The sequence below is a fragment of the Nestor notabilis genome, unplaced genomic scaffold, assembly GCF_000696875.1.
Source record: "Nestor notabilis isolate BGI_N333 unplaced genomic scaffold, ASM69687v1 scaffold23283, whole genome shotgun sequence".
Lineage (NCBI taxonomy): Eukaryota > Metazoa > Chordata > Aves > Psittaciformes > Psittacidae > Nestor > Nestor notabilis.
The window spans coordinates 28435-48073 of NW_009923678.1; the positions used below are offsets into that span (position 1 = coordinate 28435).

Sequence of the window (19639 nt, forward strand, 5' to 3'; positions counted from 1 at the left end):
GGCGGGTGCCACTGCCCTCTCCTGGACACAGCCCGCAGGCCAGCAGCTTGCTTCCCTGTTTCGCTCTGCAGAATGACATAATGGAATATGCAGTATATGTATTTTTAGAAACTAAAGAGGTAAATTCCGTCCTCCGTTCTGAATATAAACCTGGTCCTGCATGCCCACCACTAGAGTCCGAAAATCTTCAGCTTCGACCAACTGTAATCTGACCAGAGGGCCCAAAGCAATTCCCAGAGGAAGCCAGTACTGGCAGAGCGAGGCCCTTCCCAGAGAAGGGAGGCAGGCTGTGCAGGGTTCTGAGGTGAACCCTGATTTCAGCTATGTGGAATTATTAACTGGGAGGAGGGTGGCATCACAGCTCTAACAGTAATCTCTTTTTTCACACAACTACGTTTCATAATACAAACTCATGGTTTAACTGTAAGAAAGAACTTTGTTTGGCAAGACTGTCTAAAAGCCACACTGTCCAAAGTCATAGACAAACACACAGACAGTTCCTCACTGCACACATCAGCTAACTCTTTGTTCAGGCAGTGATGAATGCAATAAATACACCATGAACTGCAAAGGAAGGAAGCAGGTAACAGAGGTATAAAACTACAGCTATGCAGCGGCAGGATCATGTCCCTGCTCCCTCTGAGGTCAGACACACCCTTGCTTCAGTGACAAGGAGTCAAGGCCAACATCTTTGGCATGAAGGCTCCGAAGAGTTTAAGTCTTCATATGAATGAAAGAATAGAAAAAAGCAAGAATATCCCAAGAAGACTGAAGGTAACATAAGCCTCATCATCTTCATACCAAATCTCTGCTCTCCCCTGTTGTTTTCCCACTCAGAACAACTCCGAAAACAGTCTTCCTGAACAGCACCGGAAACACTTCTGTTCTCAGGAAAATTAACGCTTAATTTTGTTAATATTTACTAGTTCGCATATTAATATTTGCTAATGCATGTAAGGGTAAATGAAGGATTTTCCTAATGAACTGAAATATATTTACTCACAAATTTGATGTGAAAGCATGGCCCTAAGAGATCACAGATCAAGGAGCAATGGAAAGTAGGACAGGAAAGAATATAAACAAGGTTCCATACAGCTCCATAAGGAAATGGACAGAATTACCAAATAGAGAATGTTTAACCTCTGCTGTGTGCGGTTGCCTGAAAAGAAAACAGAAAAACAACAACAAATTGACTATACTGAACCTCACTTCCAGCTCACAGATGATTGTATACTTACTGGGCTGCTATCTTAATATACTTCTTCAACAGCTGAACACGTTTGCTGAGTTGAGAGCAAAGACAAATCTCAGTGACCACCCAGAACTGAATTTCATTAAATCTTCTTAAAAACAAGTCCAGATTTGCCGTGGTCTTTTTAAAATTGTGCCTCCCAAAAGTGTGATAGATCAATTCCAGCTAGGAAAAAGAAAATAGTTTGGGACACTTTTTTAGAAATCTTATCTTTTGGGCAGAGGAAGAAGACTAAGAATGATGAGGTAAGTATCTAGCCTGAAACTTGCTCTGCAGTTTACATTTATTGCTGTAAATGACAAGGATGCAGGTTGCAAATCCAGTAGACATTAGCTGAGGCATACTAAAAGCATAATTACAGACTATGTATAAATAGTTTAAGACCTTAAAACATACATAAGTAATTCAGTAAGCAGCACAAGTGCAGAAGTTTAACTTTATTTTTGCATTTTACCTAAAACATTAAGAACACCTTATACTTTTAAAACTTGTAGGTGGTTTTATTGTAGTATTTTTGAAGATCAAGCTTAGAGAAAGTTTTGCAAGTTATGCACAAACCTACAATGTACAACTAAACATTTTCTAACAGATTCTAATCTGATGAATAGATAGATCCTCATACCTCATGCACACAGTTGAAAAGCTCCCAGTCATAAATTGTCATCTGATGTGCTAAGTCTTTGGAGCTCATCAGTTCGAACGTTCCTACTGTACCCGTCGACGGTCCTTCTTGTTCTGGTAATGGTGCCTACAAATGGAAAAATGGTATGAAAATATTTTAGAAATACATTCCGTGACTGGTGCTTTTCTTCCATAACGTTTCTGACTTTTTTTTTTCCGTGTGACCAGTTTCCTAGGCATGTTTCTAACAGCAAAATGAAATTTGCTTTTAACCACAGGATGGCATTAGGAAATGAGAAGCCCTGTGCAAAATCAGTATCCATTATGCACAGGATAGTCAGGAAAATTCTGAAAGCTCTTCAGAAGCACTGTAAGGAAATAACACAGACTGTTCTCAGTGTGTTATTTTTAGCATTGTTCTAAAATTTGAAGCCAGAAATAAATACTTCAATACACGTTGTGCTAACTAAAGCATGTCTGTTTAGGAGCATAGGTCTTTCCACACAGCTTTTGTTATCAGTTTCCTTTTTTGCATACACAAATAACTAGACCACGAAGCACAAGCCAAATGCTTCTGCAAAATTATTTATTCTAGTGATGAGAATTATTACATCTGCCATACTTCAGAAATCTGCAGTCATTGCAAGATCTTCTGATCGTTTATAACATAAGCCTCATACTTTCTCTCTGACAGTACAGGGATGCACTATTTGTGATTGCAAAACTAGCTATGCTAATTACAATTATATGCACACAGTCTTGGCAGAAAGAATCCTTTAAATCATTCAAGTTAAAACATTTTTGAAAAACACTTCCATACCACCCAAAAAATGAGATGAGATACACAGTTTTGCAGACAACTAAGTCTTGTATCAGAGAGATTTAAAACATGGCTTGAGATCAAGTCAGATTTGAAGCAGTAGCTTCCCGAGAACCCGAGTTTTAATTGTTTTGTTTCCAGGAGAGGGCAGTAGAGTTCACTTATAAGTTTCTCAATTTCTCCTAGGGTCTTTGTTCGCTAATCAGGGAGCAGGGAATTGTCAACAGGCTCTTTTCCGAGTACAAACTCAATAGAGTCTGCAAGATTAACAGATCATATTTACATTTATCCTTTTATGTAGGAATATTACAGTATCAATAGAAAAAGCACTGACTGGATTAATACATCAAATCACTTCCTCAATAACACGCAGCATGTAGAAGCATTTCTGTATGAATTCTTACTTTGTACTCTCGGGAAAACTTGTCTTTCAAATCATAGAATAATTTAAAATTATTAAGCTAAACTGCAGGCATTATTACCTTAAAAGCTCAGTCTACAATTCAAGAAAAAAATAGTGTATGTAAGTATTATCTAAAAAAACCCACGACTGCCATCAATCTTATAACAGCCGGCAGATTGCTCTGGATTGAGATCTGCACAAACACAACATTTCTTCAGTTTAAGACAGAGTCTGAATTGTAAGTAGAGCATTTTGGTGTAGAAAATCCTAGTTTGTGGAAATCTGTGGAAAGAGAATTGCCCAAAGACTGAAAGAGGACTTTTTTCCCCTATTTGGAGACAACACAACATAGCTGTTACCATAACAAACACATATTTTCCAAGGCTAGAAAAGAAGCACTTAGAAGTAAACTCATTGCATATCTGAAAATTAATCTAACCCAGAACAATTTTCACATGGGAATCGCCAAGTGTAATGTGAATAAATGTACATGCATAGGCAGCAGCCACAAATTGAAATGTGAAAGGATTAAACTGGGAGGCAGGCGAGGCTGTAACATTCTGCAATTTGTTTATGCCTGTTTGAAAAAATGCAGCTGATAAAGGGATGTATTCTGTTAGGCAGTGTTGACAACCTTTTTTAAGGTCCTAAGTGTTCCTCCCTAACTACTACTAAAGTCAGTCCAGTTGATGAAAACTAGCACATTGCATCCCTGTGTCTTAAAGCTCACTATAGTGTTTCGAATACTTGATCCATGGTAAATAGCATGGGGGAAAAGGCACAGAAAGTCATGACAATTTCCTGCCAAAGCTATGTCTACACAGACAATGCAGAGACATAAAAGTACCCAGCACAGTTGCACTGATGCAACACCCCTGCTTTAGAGTAGCAAGCCCCATGAAGGTATCTACTTGGCAGGATTAATTAACCTTAAGGGAACACCAGAATTTAATAAACTGAACAAGAGGTATCTCCACATGGCACTACAGTATGCTGGATGTGCATTCCCTGGTTACTAAATTGAAAGCAGCAGCAAAGCACAGATTTTACTGTATCTATAAAAGAAATCAGGCATACATACTAAGTGGCTTGTTAAAAGCATACAGGAGGCTGAAACAAGGCTAGGAGTAATAGAGTTCATGCTGACATGACTTGGCAATGACATTTGTTTTTAATGAAATAAAAGGAACAAAAAGTACAGTCAAATCAAACTCTATAAAAGCAGACCCCATGGAGATTGTTAGAATTACTGTATAAACCGTAAGTACTTATGAACAATTCTACCTAAGAAAAAACAGACTCTCTACTAGGAATATTTTCTGTTATCTACTTAGAGTCATCTGAGATTCTGAAACAGTAGTTTGTGGGGTTGAGAAATAGAATGTTTTTAGGAATTTACTGTTGGAATCAAGTCCTCAGAACGCTTTAATCAGTAACATCCATCTTCAACATATCTATCTGTGTGGCCTTGAGGAGGCAATTCTGTAATCAGGAATTTCTGCATGTCTTCGGGAGAATATTCAGGTCTACCTAAATGCTCAGTGTGACAGAATACTGGGATCAAGTGCTGTCGTGTGGACCAGATGGATTTCTGCTCTAGTTTAGGAAATTATGACATTACCTTGTTTTAATTTTGGGGCTCATCCCATAGCATTGTGACCAACCCTTTGTTGTGAATGTTTCCACTAGTTTTTACCTAAAGCATGATAATGCAAAAAAGGTCAGGTGTTAAAGAGAACTGAACTTCCTGACAACTGCATACATACATACCAGTGAATCAAACTGATCACGTGGGCAAGCAAACAGCCGTCCATTAACACTCAGAGTTGTAAACACTGAAACATCATGCGGTTTGAGCACGACCTTTTCTGTAAACATGAAACAACAGATTGTTTATTATATAAACAGTCATGATATATATGTAGAATTTACAGAAGGACTGATCCAATAGCTGCACAGATCACCCTTCTGGGAACAAATTTTCCACAGTTAAACAATGTCCAGGATAGAAAATAGGTAACTAAAAGGTCCTCTTTATTGAAGAAACACGACAACAAGCTCATCCCAAACCAGTCTCCTATGGAACTGGCATATGGAACTAGAACCTCAGCCCCAGACTGTACAGACAGGTCAAGAAGCCTGTGCTTCCACCTCTAGAAACTGCCTGCAAAAATTCAACCACGATTAGGGACTCCATTCATTCTTCTCTGAGCTGTAAGCATTCAGAGAACTGTTCTTAATAGAAATTGCCTTGGAAGCCAGTAACTGCATAAGGAGGTGATGAAATGCAACTGTATTCAAATCTCATTACAGCAGTTCTGAAAGAGCTTTCACTCACAGGTAAAGAAAAGATAAAGTAACACAAAACAGTCTCTTCCAGCATGCATTGGCTTTCAGGAAATCTGACAATAAAAAATTGCTGCAACTGCAAAAAGGAGAGCTGCCTGGTGTCAGTTCTCAGGAAGTGAGCTGCTTTTGGCAAGGCACAACTGTTTGCAAAAATGCCTTCCAACACAGCTCTTACTAGCTGTGTTGTGCCCACACAGTCACATTCACCCAGAGCACTTCAGCAACACCAGTTCTCTAGCAGTATTCACCTTGCAGTTACTCTCTCATTCCCACAGCCTACAGTGGGGGCCTGACTCCTGACCCTTTCAAACACTAGGTCAGTGGGCTTGGCACTAAGTTGCTCAGTAGTGGTTTGCATGGACAGAGCAGCTAGAATGGCAGTGACCAGAACTGGAATGTCTGCTCCGACATGTTTTCTGATGCTGCTAATTCATCTGTCTAGCCTGACATTATCCATGCTTACCTCCTGTTTCTGTTGTTAAAATCTCTTGCAAGTCTTACAGTGAAGGAAACCTGGGGTAGCTCTACTCTGTAACATGCAGATACATAAGCTTCTCCATTTTTCCCGTCTCCCACGTGAGTTCCAGTCTGTGCCTGCAGCAGGCAAAGACTTGCCTCTGAGTTAGAACCTGTGTACCAGCTGAACATGCACATTGACATAAAAGCCTTGACTAACTTGCTCTTTCAATCTCTCCCAACATTCTGCTTCACTGTAAGCAAGAAGTGTCTAAGATGATGCAAATACAGTACCTCCTCCTGAACTCATCTTTACTATGATGAGGCCTTCTCCAGAACCCAGCTTATCTGCTACTGCGCTGATCACCTCCTTCACAGAGGAAGAAACTGGCACCCGGATAGTGGTGTAGGTTTGGTCTATGCAGTACACCTTAAACAGAACTAAAGAAAAAAGAATTGTGCTGTGTATGCCACATGTAATAACCACAGAGATTTCACTGTACGGATTACTTTCACTTCAGTAACCACTCCTCAGAAACGAAACAAATAAAGCAACAATAAATCACTACAGGTTTGACAACTCCCCATTCCTCAGATGTTCTACAATTTCTAGGATAGAAATCTCTGTTTTCCCAGAGCTTTTAGCAAACCATGCAGTACTAGCATTACAGTATTGCTACGTTATTTATGGATGCCAATTTAATCTGGCACTTTGTTATGTTCCAGACGTTATAATATTTTAAATTAATACTTCCTTTCAAGAGTCAGAAAACTGGCTGCAAACTCTCTTAATTATAGGAAAATAATTTTCATATTTACAAAATAGATTTGAAAATAGTTTCTGTTAAAATCAGAACTTAAATCCAATTGTGTTGCAACCTGCTTTGTACAAGCAAGTATGTAATTCCTGAATCAAGAGTGTTGTAGACTAAGAAGAAAAATACCCTGACAATACGAATACACTTGAGTGTACAGTACAAATTGGCTCACAGAGTAATACATGAACCCAGGCCTCTGGCTGCCTAGAAATCAGAATCACTTAGCCTACATTAGCCTGCAATGTACATTAGCCTGCAAAAGCATGGCAGCTCAAAGTGAGAGGAATTTAAGACAGTAAACGCTAGCAAAATACTCCTTCAGCTCAGCTGTCAAGAACAAGCCAAGCAGCCCCTGGGATATGAGCTGTCCATGGATAGTTCAATGGTCAGTGTGCTGCCAGCTCCATGCAGCAATACAAAAAGGGCAGTTATTGCCTGTCCACACTGACACAAGTTGTACTTTCCTGGCAGCAGCAACTGTTTTGCTCTTTTGTGGAACTAGAAGAAACACTTTCGGACAACAGAAGCTGCATGCCTGGCAGGATGTCTGCTGTTCACATGCAGTTACTTCCAGCCTGTGAAATAGCTCTTTTCATGGGTTTGATTTATACCATCAGCTTTCTCAGCTATATGACCTTGTATTTTGTTCCCTTATTTTTACTATTGTTCACTAGCAAGAGCTATCCTTTACTTTCAAACACCTTGAAGCAGAAGTTATTTTCTATGATGAAGATGCACCAAAACAACCATTGAGAGACTGGTCCTAGCAGTTGCAAAGAAATCATCAGATTTATGAGTTTTAAGGGGCATGTATCTTTGCATGAACAATGAACAGATCGCATCAGCAGAGCTCAGGATTTTGCTCACATAGCAGTGCTTTAAGCTGCCCAAAGTAAAGGACAACGTGAAAAGCCAGTACAACTGAAAATGATATTCTGATACACAGCTCTAAATTTTACTTTAATCTCTTCAGAGAATGAAACAATAGCAATAGGGCAAACCAGCAGATTTTGTTTCCTAGGCAGTGTGCCACAGGGCAGAAATCCACCGCATGATTATCTGTTCCACTTCTGTCTCTCAAAAGAACAGCTGTATATGTTAGCTTAAACTACGTAAGGGAGACATAGGCTCAAACATGACCTTCAGCACCCACTATTTATTGCACTGCCAGGACCTGCAGAACTCTGTCTGTACTGGTTCTTACCTGGTTTGTTCATTCCTTATTTTAAAGGTTTCTACATCTGAGGAAGCACAGTATTTAATAGCACAAGTAACTAAGGGAAAAGACCAGGAACACTTCAAATCAATGATGTAGAATATTGGACTAGCAAAAGCAGAGTTTATTTCAGGCCAGACTTCAAAACTGTAGGTAGGCGCTTTTGTTTACTTTTAGACCATTTTGGGCAGAGAGACAAATTTACTGCAAAGCTAAGCGGCTCAAGAAAACTTTGCAGAGAAGGAACTCACCTTCGTCGCTACCTCTGATAGGCTGGCGTTTCTGTGCTCTGTCATCACTTGTGTTGAACAGCTGCAGAAGAACTTTGTGCTGAAAATGAATGATCAGGGTTCACATTAATGCAGAATGAAAAATTATGCGGTAAACATGAACTACAATAATCTCTTATCAATGACAGGAAAAAGAGTATCAATGCAAAATTTGACAATGTTAAAAGCTATAGCTCAACGTGTTGTTTTAATATATCCATGATCACTAAAGAGTAGATGCTTATGGATTTCCTGTGCTAAAGCTTTTACTTTGGAAAATGGAAAAAATGTATTATCTTACCTTCTTCTGTGGTGCTTTAGGTTCTTCAGAACTATCAAAAGGCAAAGCACAGAATATATAATAATATATTATCCAGAAGATTTTGTGTACGAAATCACACATAGAACACAGATAACTTGTCAAACTATCATATCAACATATTAATGTTTGCATGTATGAAATGACTCAATGACACCATAGTTATCTGTGACCAAGGCAGGGAAAATACTATACAAAGTCCATCTAGGTATGAAATAAGCATCCAGTTTAGTTTCAATGGTGTGTACATAATTTCTTACTCCTTCTGTCAACCTTTCAACAAGATTTTAGCGTTTGCAAGAATGATGTGGAAAGAGAGCGCCATAGACATTCATCCAAACAAACTTGCATGCAAACATTTAGTCTTGTATGATTGAGTGCCATTCACAAAATGGATTTTTAATAGATATAAGCAATAAATTTTCTTCATTTATTTACTGAGAAAAAGGGTGGGGGAAGTAAAGAAGCAAAAACTGTGCTTACACTTGCTTTACAATTTTCTCTAGCTCTGGAAGCTGCTCCTTTAGTGCTGCAATCATTCTCGTATCATCTGATACAGATACATAAAATTCCTGTAAATGATACAAAATAGTCTTTAAATAACTATAGGGGTAAATGAGCATAACTCAGGATAGAGGATTATGAGATGACATCTGATAGCTTAATGGTTATAAAGAATTATAATCTGCGTAGAGGAACACATGCTGGGCTTAACCCTCTATTACTTCTACTTGTTTATCTCCAGCTGATTTAAAGCAAGAGTTACACATGCAGAAGCGAAGCCTGATGAGGCTCCTTAGTACACTGTGTAACCACTGACTGGTTCTGCAAAAGCTGCATTTTCAGATTATCAAGGGTAAAGACTATAAAACCCACAGATAATCTGGTGTGATAGGTTTATTTTACCCACTAATGTTGTAGTCCTTCCTTAGTGGTTCATTTGCTACTCAGTTGTTGACTCACAGCTACTCCAGTCCACTACAATACTACCTCTTTTAAACCCTACTGAAACCTCTTCCTGCCAAACCTACATCAAACTGTCCCAAAGAAGGATCTATATGCTTGCAACTAGTAATTGTTCTGTAACTTCTGGACTAATGAAAGACACTATGTCTGTATCCAAAGTTTGTCTATTATAAAAAGCTTTCCCATGTGGGCTTGCTGTTATATCTGTCCTACTTAAGGCCTCCCTCTATTCCCCTCTCCTAACTCTTACCTTAGATTCAGTTTTAAGTGATTTGGGGCAAGAACTTCCATGTAGCCAGTCACATAGCTGATTGTGTTCCATAAACACAACACATAATAATAACTGCAATTACGACAACTTAACATGACTTTGGCAATGCATCTTATCTTAGAAATAAAAGGATATGGCATCTACCACAAAGACCTCACAAGCAATATCTGAGGAACTAAATGATTTCAAGGGATCAGAAGGGTTCTGAAGACAAAGACCTTAAGTTCCAATTGCTGCAGTACAGCTTTCATTCAAATGAAACGGATTGTTGGTTTTGTAGAGTGAGAACCCTCCAAGCTCCTTCCTGGCACACCTCAGGAAGGCATAAACAGCCCCCCAGTTCAACCTGTACAGCCTCTGAACTATTCACAAGAAAATACTAAAAAACAAAAAAAAAAAAGCAGATTTATCTCTTGCTATAAGGTATCTACCCATGCAGTGCTTTGAAAGGGGTCTGCAACTCCGGCAGATATTTCCAGAGGTCGAGAGTTTGACAATGGTTCAAGTACTGTTGTAGCGCCTATACTGTCTGCAGCTAAACCTGATAAAACAGAGTTATGAGTTTGCACTTTGAAATGACTTATTTCTCTTTAGTTCATAACAGAATTCTACAGACTAGAAATAGGCTTTCAGCTTATCTTGCATGGTAGGTACTTTTCAGTACAACGATACAATTCCTTTATACCTCCAAAAAGGCCATTGCTGCTTCATCTTCTTGTAGTAAATCTCCATATAAAGCAGCCCACTGCAGAACCAGTCGAATGACTCGCCTTTTATTGTTGAGGGCATAATCCATTTTCTCCTGCTCTGTACCCTGGGAAGGCTGGGCATGATAGGTGCCATGGTGTCAAGGAAAATGCTCAGTGATTGAAAATATCAAAACCAGTGTGAATTCACAAACAACTGACTTCCAACAAACTATTTCCAGGGTGTTCAAATGTAACTTTCCAAAACACACTTTTGATTTCAGACTGCTGCTAGCATAAAGACTTGTGAACCTTTCACATTCATACTAAAAAGTAAAAAGACAGTGAATTCTCTAAAGAGCACAGGAATGATCACAATCCCACCACAGAGACAGTTGCTGTAGGGGAGCAGAACAGAAATGACACTTGGAACAATAGAGAAGAGGATTAATCATGGAGACTGAGGAAGGGCATTTCACCTTGTTCTTCTTTGGAGACAGCTGAAGAAAAAGAACACTTTGTGTTTATTAACAATTCCAGTCTTCCATTTGTGAAGAAGACTATGGGAATGAAGCATCAGTGTTACTCCTTTTATTTTTAGAAGTTACTGTAACCCAAGGTGAACCTCAGTCCCACTAGGGCAGGGGGACCAGGAAGCTTAGCCTATAGAGACATGGGGTAAAATAAAAAATTCTGTAGTAGCCTCATCTTACACATGAGGAAAGCAGAAGTTTCCACTCTACCAAATAAAGCATACTGGGGACACAATACTTTGTGATAGCTATTTTGTGATAAACAGTAAGAAAAAATGGGAAACATTTCATTGACCTTTTTTCATGATAAAGTGTCAGCATTACAAAAATATACAAATACTTTTAGCAAAAAGGCCAAAAGTAATATTTATCGAACGCAAGAAACCAAGAAAAAAGTAAAGGCACAATGGGCAACAAACTGAGATAATTTCGGCTTTTAACCTATGTGAAAATGAAGAATAATCCCCAGCAGAAATAGGATATGACAATTTGTGTGCCTACTCGCTGATCAGAAGTTAACAATGTATATTTAAACTGTTTCCCAGTAAACTGATAGCTGACTGTGAAGTAAGCACAGAATGATTGCAGTTACGTCTTCAACTTTTCTTCCCAGATACCAAAATTCTGATTCTTATTGTCATGCATAATATTATTCCCAGTTACACAGCAGTGTTCAATATTAACATACTGACAGGCTTTCACTCACAGTAAAGTCCATCATCCTTTCAGGGTACACTTTCAGTTGTTCTAAGACAGATTTTAAAATATTACCTAGAAAATCAAAATTAGAAATCAAAAGTACCTATTTATTTTAAGCTTCTCAGATAGAAGCAGTTGTCTAAGAAATTCTAATAAAATATCATGTGAAAAAGCAGCTCACACTTTCCGAATGATCCTCCTGCCCCAAATCCCTGCAGTGATTTGACATGCTACCAGGGCTACCGGGGCACTCATTTGACTGACAAAATTTCAGAAATCTGCATTTTCATTTCACCCAGACAGGTTTAAAATGACTAAACATGTCAGTACATTTATGGGAGTCCGTAAGTCAAAGGGTCATAAGAAGTAAATAATTTATTGTAAGCTATGTGCCCTCATGTCTCAGGGAGCAAGCCTAACATTCTTCTGAGTAGTTTTTCTCATGCCATTTTTACTTTTCAAACACTGTAATCATTTAATGTATTTTTACTTTCTTGTGAACTGACTCACCACAGTGAGTGGTAAATTTTCTGTATTGTTACTGCTCACTTATATTAATTGCTCCTTTATTAACATTATTACAGGGAAAATCAGTGAAGGGTTCTCTCACTTTTACGGGACCTACAGGATGCAGATTCATGGCAAATATCATGCATACTTGCAACAAGTGTCAGATAATTGTAAAATATTTATCAACACCAGCGTGGTTAGAGATCAATATATATGTTTCTAGTTCTGTCTAGCATATGCTAGCAAATGGAAGCAATTCTGAAGTCTGTCCTTCCCTGCATGGGAACGCTTAACCGTATCAGCAGCTGTGCAAAATCAGCAACCATTACTACACCAGAATGCAAACTATTTTGCTGGCATGATGGTAACGGAGGTTCACGAAATATACATACAGAAACATACTAAAGGACTACCATCTATAGAAAGCAAAAGAGGAGTTTATACTTCATAAGTTTTTAGAGAGTGGTCCTTTAAAGATGCACGCCTGCACACATGCTCACATACCTGCACTATCCCAGGTGTACTTTTGGAGGTGCTAACCTACTGCAAGTATTCTTTAGGACTTCGTCCTGCCTCCCTCTGACAAGCTGTAGGTCTAAGAATTTGTCCATTTCCATCTCTGTGTGGAAGAGAGGGAAACAGGGGCCTTGGTCCAACACACAGTATGGCAGGGGGTTTGGAACTAGATGATCTTAAGGTCCCTTCCAACCCTTACCAGTCTATGATTGTCTAGCTCTACTCGTACTTGCATGCTGCCAGCTAAAATAGTAACCTAAGTGGGTATAGGAAAATAGATTTGTATTGATTCAAAATTGGGAGTTGGAGCAAAACCAGTGTTTCTGACTGAATTGCCTCTCTCCTTTTTGTGTTTTAATTTCCTCACTGAGCATAACTAATCTCTCCCTAGTCTCTCAACACCAGCAAACCTTTTTGTAGAATGATTTTGCTCAAAAAAGACAAGCTTTGTTAGCAACCTTTCAAATCTAACAATAAGTTTCAACGGTACAATCAACAGAGCACAGTTTGATTTTCCATATTCAGAATGGACCAAATAAACAATAATTCAGCTCTAGGAAAAGCTGACACTAAAGCAGTGGGATACCAGTTACTTCCAGCCCTCCTTTTCCTCCCTGAAAAGAATTAGCATGATGCTTGCCACGACCCACTTAAGACCGTGGTCTGAGCCTGTTCTCCAGAATACATTTCATCACAATTGAGTATGTATACATAAGTAATGCTATCACTTTGATCTTCAGAAAAGCTTTTCCCCTATAAACAACGAAGTACATTTTTGCTTATGCATCTTGATTTTCCCAGTTAGTGGATATCAGAGGTATACTATTATAAATGGGGACAGACAAATCTGAGTTGCAAATAGACTGATTGAAAAATATGAGCTAGATAAATTGGAAAAAAACCAAATGAAACAAACATACAAAGTTCTGTCCTTTCCTTCCCCTCTCAAAGTTGTCAGCAACAGCATCTCATAATATTTTTGATATCCAAAACTATGTGGTTTCGGAAAATGTGTTTGTTTCAGGTGTACAAACAATTTTCTGCAGACCAGTTTTTTGGGTCCAAAGGTTTTAAAAACAATTACTGTCCTTGCTAGGAGTAACACAAATGGATTCTCAGGCTTGCCAGACAAGGACACAATGTTCCATTTTGTGGTTTCAGGGTGTTAGCTTTCCTAGATGTCACTCGCCCCACTGAGCTTCAAGGAAAGCACACTTTCACACCAATCTGATTCTAAAAAATAAATAGGGAATTGAAGTTATTATACCCCTGTCAGAATTCTATAAGCCAGAAAACGTTATATGTTTATTTAATGCTCCCTGTCACTTGATAGCTTCAAGTCACTGTGAACAAGGAAAACTCTCAGTGCCCAACAGCTCCCCAAACTAAATGACTTGCCAGAAACTGTCTGATGGACATTTTACAGACTCTTTCTGTAAAACATGCAGACAGTACGAGAATCACCTCCAGCAATCGATGCTATCCTCATAAGTATTTGCATGCAATTGACGTTTCTTGCAGTTTGTCAACATTTGCTATAGACCATTATTATTAGAGATTATTATTTTTATTCGTAACTATTATGACAGCACCTAGAAATTGCTTACCCATTATTCTACTAGTTTAGGCACCTTTTTGCTTGAAGCAGTTTGCAGCTTGTAATCTATAAAGTAGACCACTGAAATCACTAAAACATTATGATCTCTGTTAAAATCTAGATGCTGTAGTTCAGAAAAAAAAACCAAATCAAGAAGAAAGGATACGGGAAGGGCAATCCAAACTTTTATGTAATTTCATTTATCTGGTGGAGGAACAGTACATTTCTTTCCCTTGGAATACTAATCAGCACAGGAAAGATAGATAAAGTTTTCATGCTCCGGGACTGTATCTCATCATGGGTATACACTATCTGTTTCAGAGTTGTTGAGCTATGTATGGACAGCTGTTCATCAGACACTGAGAACCTACCCACAAGGCACAGTCTCTATGAAACGTGATGTACTTCTTGAGAGAGAGAAGTTTCAGTCTTGCCACCAGCAGGGATAACTGTTAAAGGGATGTAACTTTTTCTTTACAAAAGGATATTGTGCCATCAAGGCCGGGCAGAGCTGACTATTTGGCATAAAAACACAGTGCATCATAATAAAATCATTTAAAACAGAATCTGTGAAAAGAGAAGAAAGAAAACAGTCCATTAAGCCCTCGCAAACAGCTTGGGGATCACGAGGATGAGTTTTCCTGCCACCGAAGTATCTTATTAGCCCTCTGCAGATAATAAAGGGGTCTTTCTGCAGTTTGTTTGTACATATTAAGTATGAAAATGGGAAATGAACAAATATGAGCTGTAATATTAAGCTTTTATTCTTGTCTGCATGAATTTTATTGCACTGTTGTTAACAGGCATTTGCTTGTGTCAAAGGGAAATTTGGCACAGCAAAAAAACCCCAACAAACCAACATCTGTGTTACAGTGAAACATTTGGATATAATCACATTAAAACATATATGACCAATATGCTTGACATTCTCTCTGGCAAAAACCGGCAAGCTATTTTTAATGTTAAAATGATCTGTGGTAGCGCTGGTGTAAATCCCAGTTTGCCTTGTCTTTGTATTTATGGCAACAAGAAAGATATATGAGGCCCAGCTGCAGAGGCCAGAATCAGTTTGGCAGTGAGACTAAACTTTCTTTTACTTTTAACTATACGAGTCTTACATGGAACCACTGAAAAACAATAAACACAATACCCTGGGGTATCATTTCTATGTGCAACTTTTGAGAATGAGAAACATTTAAAAACCCTGTCTGTAAGGGATCTCAGAAAAAACTTGATGAGATAACTGTGAAATGTAGTATTACATCATGGCTTCCACTGTATTCATGTATGAAAATACCTCTCAGTTGACAAAACTAACCTCCAGAAGGGTGGGACTTTTTCATTCCATAATATTCAGAGCAAAGTGGATTTTAACAGGAATTTAAACTAAAGGAATGCATAAACTAAAAATTTGATTTCACAGCATCCTGAGCTTCTGTATCTTAAATACAGCTTTGCTTGTGAATTGTGATGTTTTGTATCCCATTAGGACATAACTATAATCTTGTCATTGGATGCTTTGGGGAAAAGTTTTAAAAGATTTAAAAAATGATTCGTTTTAGACAATTGTATAATAGATGCATACTATGAATAACAAACTTCTGATTATATACTTGTCAGCTTAAAGAACAACATTCTGCTTGTAATCCTAATAAACAGGTATCTGTGAAGACTATAATTTTTATTCTTAAAAGTGGTTAAAACACACACTGTAAAAGGATTTATGCAATCTTTCAATTCTTCCATCATTTATGAACAGTATATAGGTTTCTCTGGTATGATGAGGTCATTAACAGATTACCTGGATTTACGAATGCATTTGAATATACACTTAGACATCTGCAATATAAAAAGAACTGGCTAAAGTGATATTATGTAGCTTAATATAAAAGTCTCTCCATTACTTTATCATAATTAGGAGGATTTTTTTGTGTCTGACTCTTCATAAAAATTGAAATACTTACTAACAGTAAGTCAGCAAATATCTGTATCCCTGGATGTAAATTCTCTGTTCTCTTTACACTAATGAAAAGCAGCCTACTAAATGCAGTTTCAGCAACCTGCATTCATGGGACTTGACCCATGGTGTGCTGAGTTCTTCTGAGTAACAATTTTTCTTCCCCTGCGCATGGGAAAGTATCACAAACAAGTATCTTAAACTGTAATACTTTAAATGTGATATGGATATGAAAATTCGGGAATATTTATACTAGCATAACGCAAAGGCTGGAAGTACCAAGCTAATTCACAGTATAAAGTGACATCCAGAACTAGAAGTAGCACTATCGTTGGGTGGTAATGCATGCTGTGTCCTGGCCTTAGAGTTGTGCCCAATCAAAGTCATGACCAGTGATCTGGCACATTTTGGAATGTTACCGTTCTACTCTGAACCGAATGTACAGATACAATAGAGTGGGCTATGAGGACCAGATTGTTATCTTTAATTCTAGGTTTCCTAGGTCTTCTTGGGGTTGTTTCAGAGCAGTGGATAGTTCTTATTCTGGAAAAAAACTATCACTAGCTGCTTTTCAAAGCATCACATTGCAATGTTCCCCCAGGAAGACCATCTTACTCAGTAATAACAACACAGCCTTTGTCATGTCGATACCTGTTGCTTCAGTTAAAGTCACTTCAAGGCGCATAGTTTCTAGAAAGTGCTCTAAAATTTTCTCTGGGGTTCCTGACATCACAATATACCTGAAGGAGGGAAAGCAACAGTTACTGTCTCATAGGCAAAACAGCTTGTCAAGAAAGTGTTGTGTACCAGTCAGAAGACAGGGACTGCTGAGTACCAGAGTACAAATACCTGCTCTGACTGGGATTTTGGTGTGATTTAGGACAAAACCAGTCACACTTCGTGGCTTCTCCCCTGTAAAGTGGTAGCAATAACACTCTCTACCATACCCAGGAAGTAGGAGATGGCAGACAGCCTCCTCCCTGCGTAAGTACTCCAGTATAACACCACCACAGTTACACCACAGTCAGCAGAGCTGCACTGGTGCAAAACTGAAAAGTGAAATCAGAAATGCTTCCCCACTCCATAAATATCTCAGTAATGACAGCAATGCAGTAGCATTAGAGGGTCCTAACAGACTTACTATGAGGATGAAATGAGAACTGGTGTCTATCAGTGTCAGAGCAAGGAAACAAATGCCTTCAGTATCAGTGACCGGGTCTGAGAAGAAGGGGACAGATAATGAAATAGCACACTGTATCTTCAAATTTGTGCAATGCCTTAGACAGTTGAAGTAAGTTTTTCAAGTGGGTAAACAGGATTGTACCATGTCCTGGAGTAAATTTAGGGAAGTGAGAGAATTAGTGCAATAGTCAGGTTTTCCTGGCAAAAATACCGGCAAGATTTTTAGGATATTGCTAAACTTGGCCTGCCATCTTCTTTTTTCTTTTCCTTGCAGATTAGAATTTTTTATCTTTCCCTCCATTCTTTCAATCTTCGCATCTTTTTTCCTCTCTTTTTTTAATCCAACTGATAAAGTATGAAACTTAAAAAAAAAAAAAGAGAGAGAGAGAGAAAAAACCCCCGAGAAGTGAAGATACTCTGCTCCTGCTGAGAAATAAGTGGTGGAGCTGAGCTCCTGGGAGCTCCTCCTCACTTTGAGTGCTGACCGTCACAGTTCTTTTACCTGCCAACCCCTTTGGAAGAACCGTATTGATGTCCCAAGAACACAAACACTTGTTAAGCCAGTGCACATTCTCGCAGAGATCCTAACCACGTATCTAAGTGAGTGAAGCAGAGAAATCACAGGTTGCTGTACTCTGAATATGAAAGTGAAAATGAACAGTGAAGTGACTTGCAGAGGCTGCTGAACTCATCCTGCATGAGTGTGATCACCCATAAAGAGTTAGATCTTGGGAGTGAGAACTTCAGAGCCAGTCCTTCGAGGCAAAACTGTCGCTGTTTGAAAGCATGGCTCAGGGAGCTATGTAGGAGCTACTCATCCTCAGTAAAGCAGGCAGTAGAACTCAAACCAAAACTGAGAGGATCTGCTCCCAAAGCAAAGCTTTCCCCAAGACTATGATGAAGATGAATTTCTTGGTTGACTGGATGTCTCAGGGACCAACTTTGGGTTGCAGACCATTTCTCTAGTGCAAATACTATGTACCTGCTTAGGAAGCAAAGCCGAAAGGGCAGCTCAGCTGAAGAGGTATCAGTGATGTAAGCTACCTAATAAAGGGCAAAGCAGCAAGCCTTTAAGAAGAGGTCCCTTTAAATTAAAGCTTCCTATACAGTGATTTTCAAAAGTACTGAACAGTCAACTAACACATCCCAGTAACACATGCTGGAAATCAGCCTACACCAGTGACTTTGATTTGAAATCTCAAACATAAAAAAAAAAAGAAGCTTAAAAAAGCAGCTTACAGAAGGTGGAAGTGAGGACAGGCAACCTGGGAAGATTACAGGAACGTTGTCCGGGAAGCCAGGGACCAGGTCAGGAAAGCTGAGGCCCAGTTAGAATCAAATCTGCCAAGGGATGTGAAAGAGAACAGGAAAGGCTTCTACAGGTATGTAGCAAATAAAAGACAGACTAGGGACAATGTGGGCCCTCTCCAGAAGCTATCGGGAGAACCGGCTACCCTGGAATTGGAAAAGCTGAGGTTCTTAATGACTTCTTTGCCTCTGTCACTAGCTCAGACCACACCACCCAAGTCTTGGAAGGCCAACACAGGGACTGTGAGAATGAAGACCTTAGGCCCACTGTAGGAGAAGATCAGGTTCAAGACCGCCTTAAGAACCTGAACGTGCACAAGTCCATGGGACCTGATGAAATCCATCCATGGGTCCTGAAGGAGCTGGCGAATGAAGTTGCTCGGCCACTGTCCATCATATTTGAGAGGTCATGGCAGTCAGGTGAAGTTCCTGATGACTGGAAGAAGGGAAATGTAACCCCCATTTTCAAGAAGGGGAAGGTGGAAGATCCGGGGAACTACAGACCAGTCAGTCTCACCTCTGTGCCTGGCAAAATCTTGGAGCAGATTCTCCTGGAAAGAATGCTGAGGCACATGAAAAACAGCGAGGTCGTTGGTGTCAGCCAGCATGGTTTCACTAAGGGGAAATCCTGCCTGACCAATTTGGTGGGCTTCTATGATGGGGCTACAGGACTGACAGACAGCGGCAGAGCAGTTGATGTCATCTACCTGGACTTGTGCAAGGCATTCGACACTGTCCCACACGACCTCCTTGTCTCTAAATTGGAGAGACACCGATTTGATGGATGGACCACTCAGTGGATAAAGAACTGGCTGGATGGCCACACACAAAGAGTTGTGGTCAATTGGTTCAATGCCCATGGGGAGACCAGTAACGAGTGGTGTCCCTCAG

General features: G+C 39.3%; 1 protein-coding gene across 1 annotated transcript in view; it reads right to left on the reverse strand.

Annotated features, from left to right (window-relative positions):
- Nucleotides 1-16998, reverse strand: part of RAPGEF4 (Rap guanine nucleotide exchange factor (GEF) 4) — a gene marked incomplete at its 5' end in the record, with an annotated part of 34119 nt that extends 17121 nt beyond the window's left edge. Inside the window, 10 exons of the mRNA XM_010012276.1 lie at nt 1239-1417; nt 1875-2000; nt 4867-4964; nt 6196-6342; nt 8187-8265; nt 8506-8536; nt 9007-9095; nt 10446-10596; nt 14790-14868; nt 16910-16998. Coding sequence (XP_010010578.1) covers nt 1239-1417; nt 1875-2000; nt 4867-4964; nt 6196-6342; nt 8187-8265; nt 8506-8536; nt 9007-9095; nt 10446-10596; nt 14790-14868; nt 16910-16998 — 1068 coding nt within the window. The remainder of the gene's footprint in view (nt 1-1238; nt 1418-1874; nt 2001-4866; nt 4965-6195; nt 6343-8186; nt 8266-8505; nt 8537-9006; nt 9096-10445; nt 10597-14789; nt 14869-16909) is intronic.
- Between the last annotated feature and the right edge of the window lie 2641 nt (nt 16999-19639).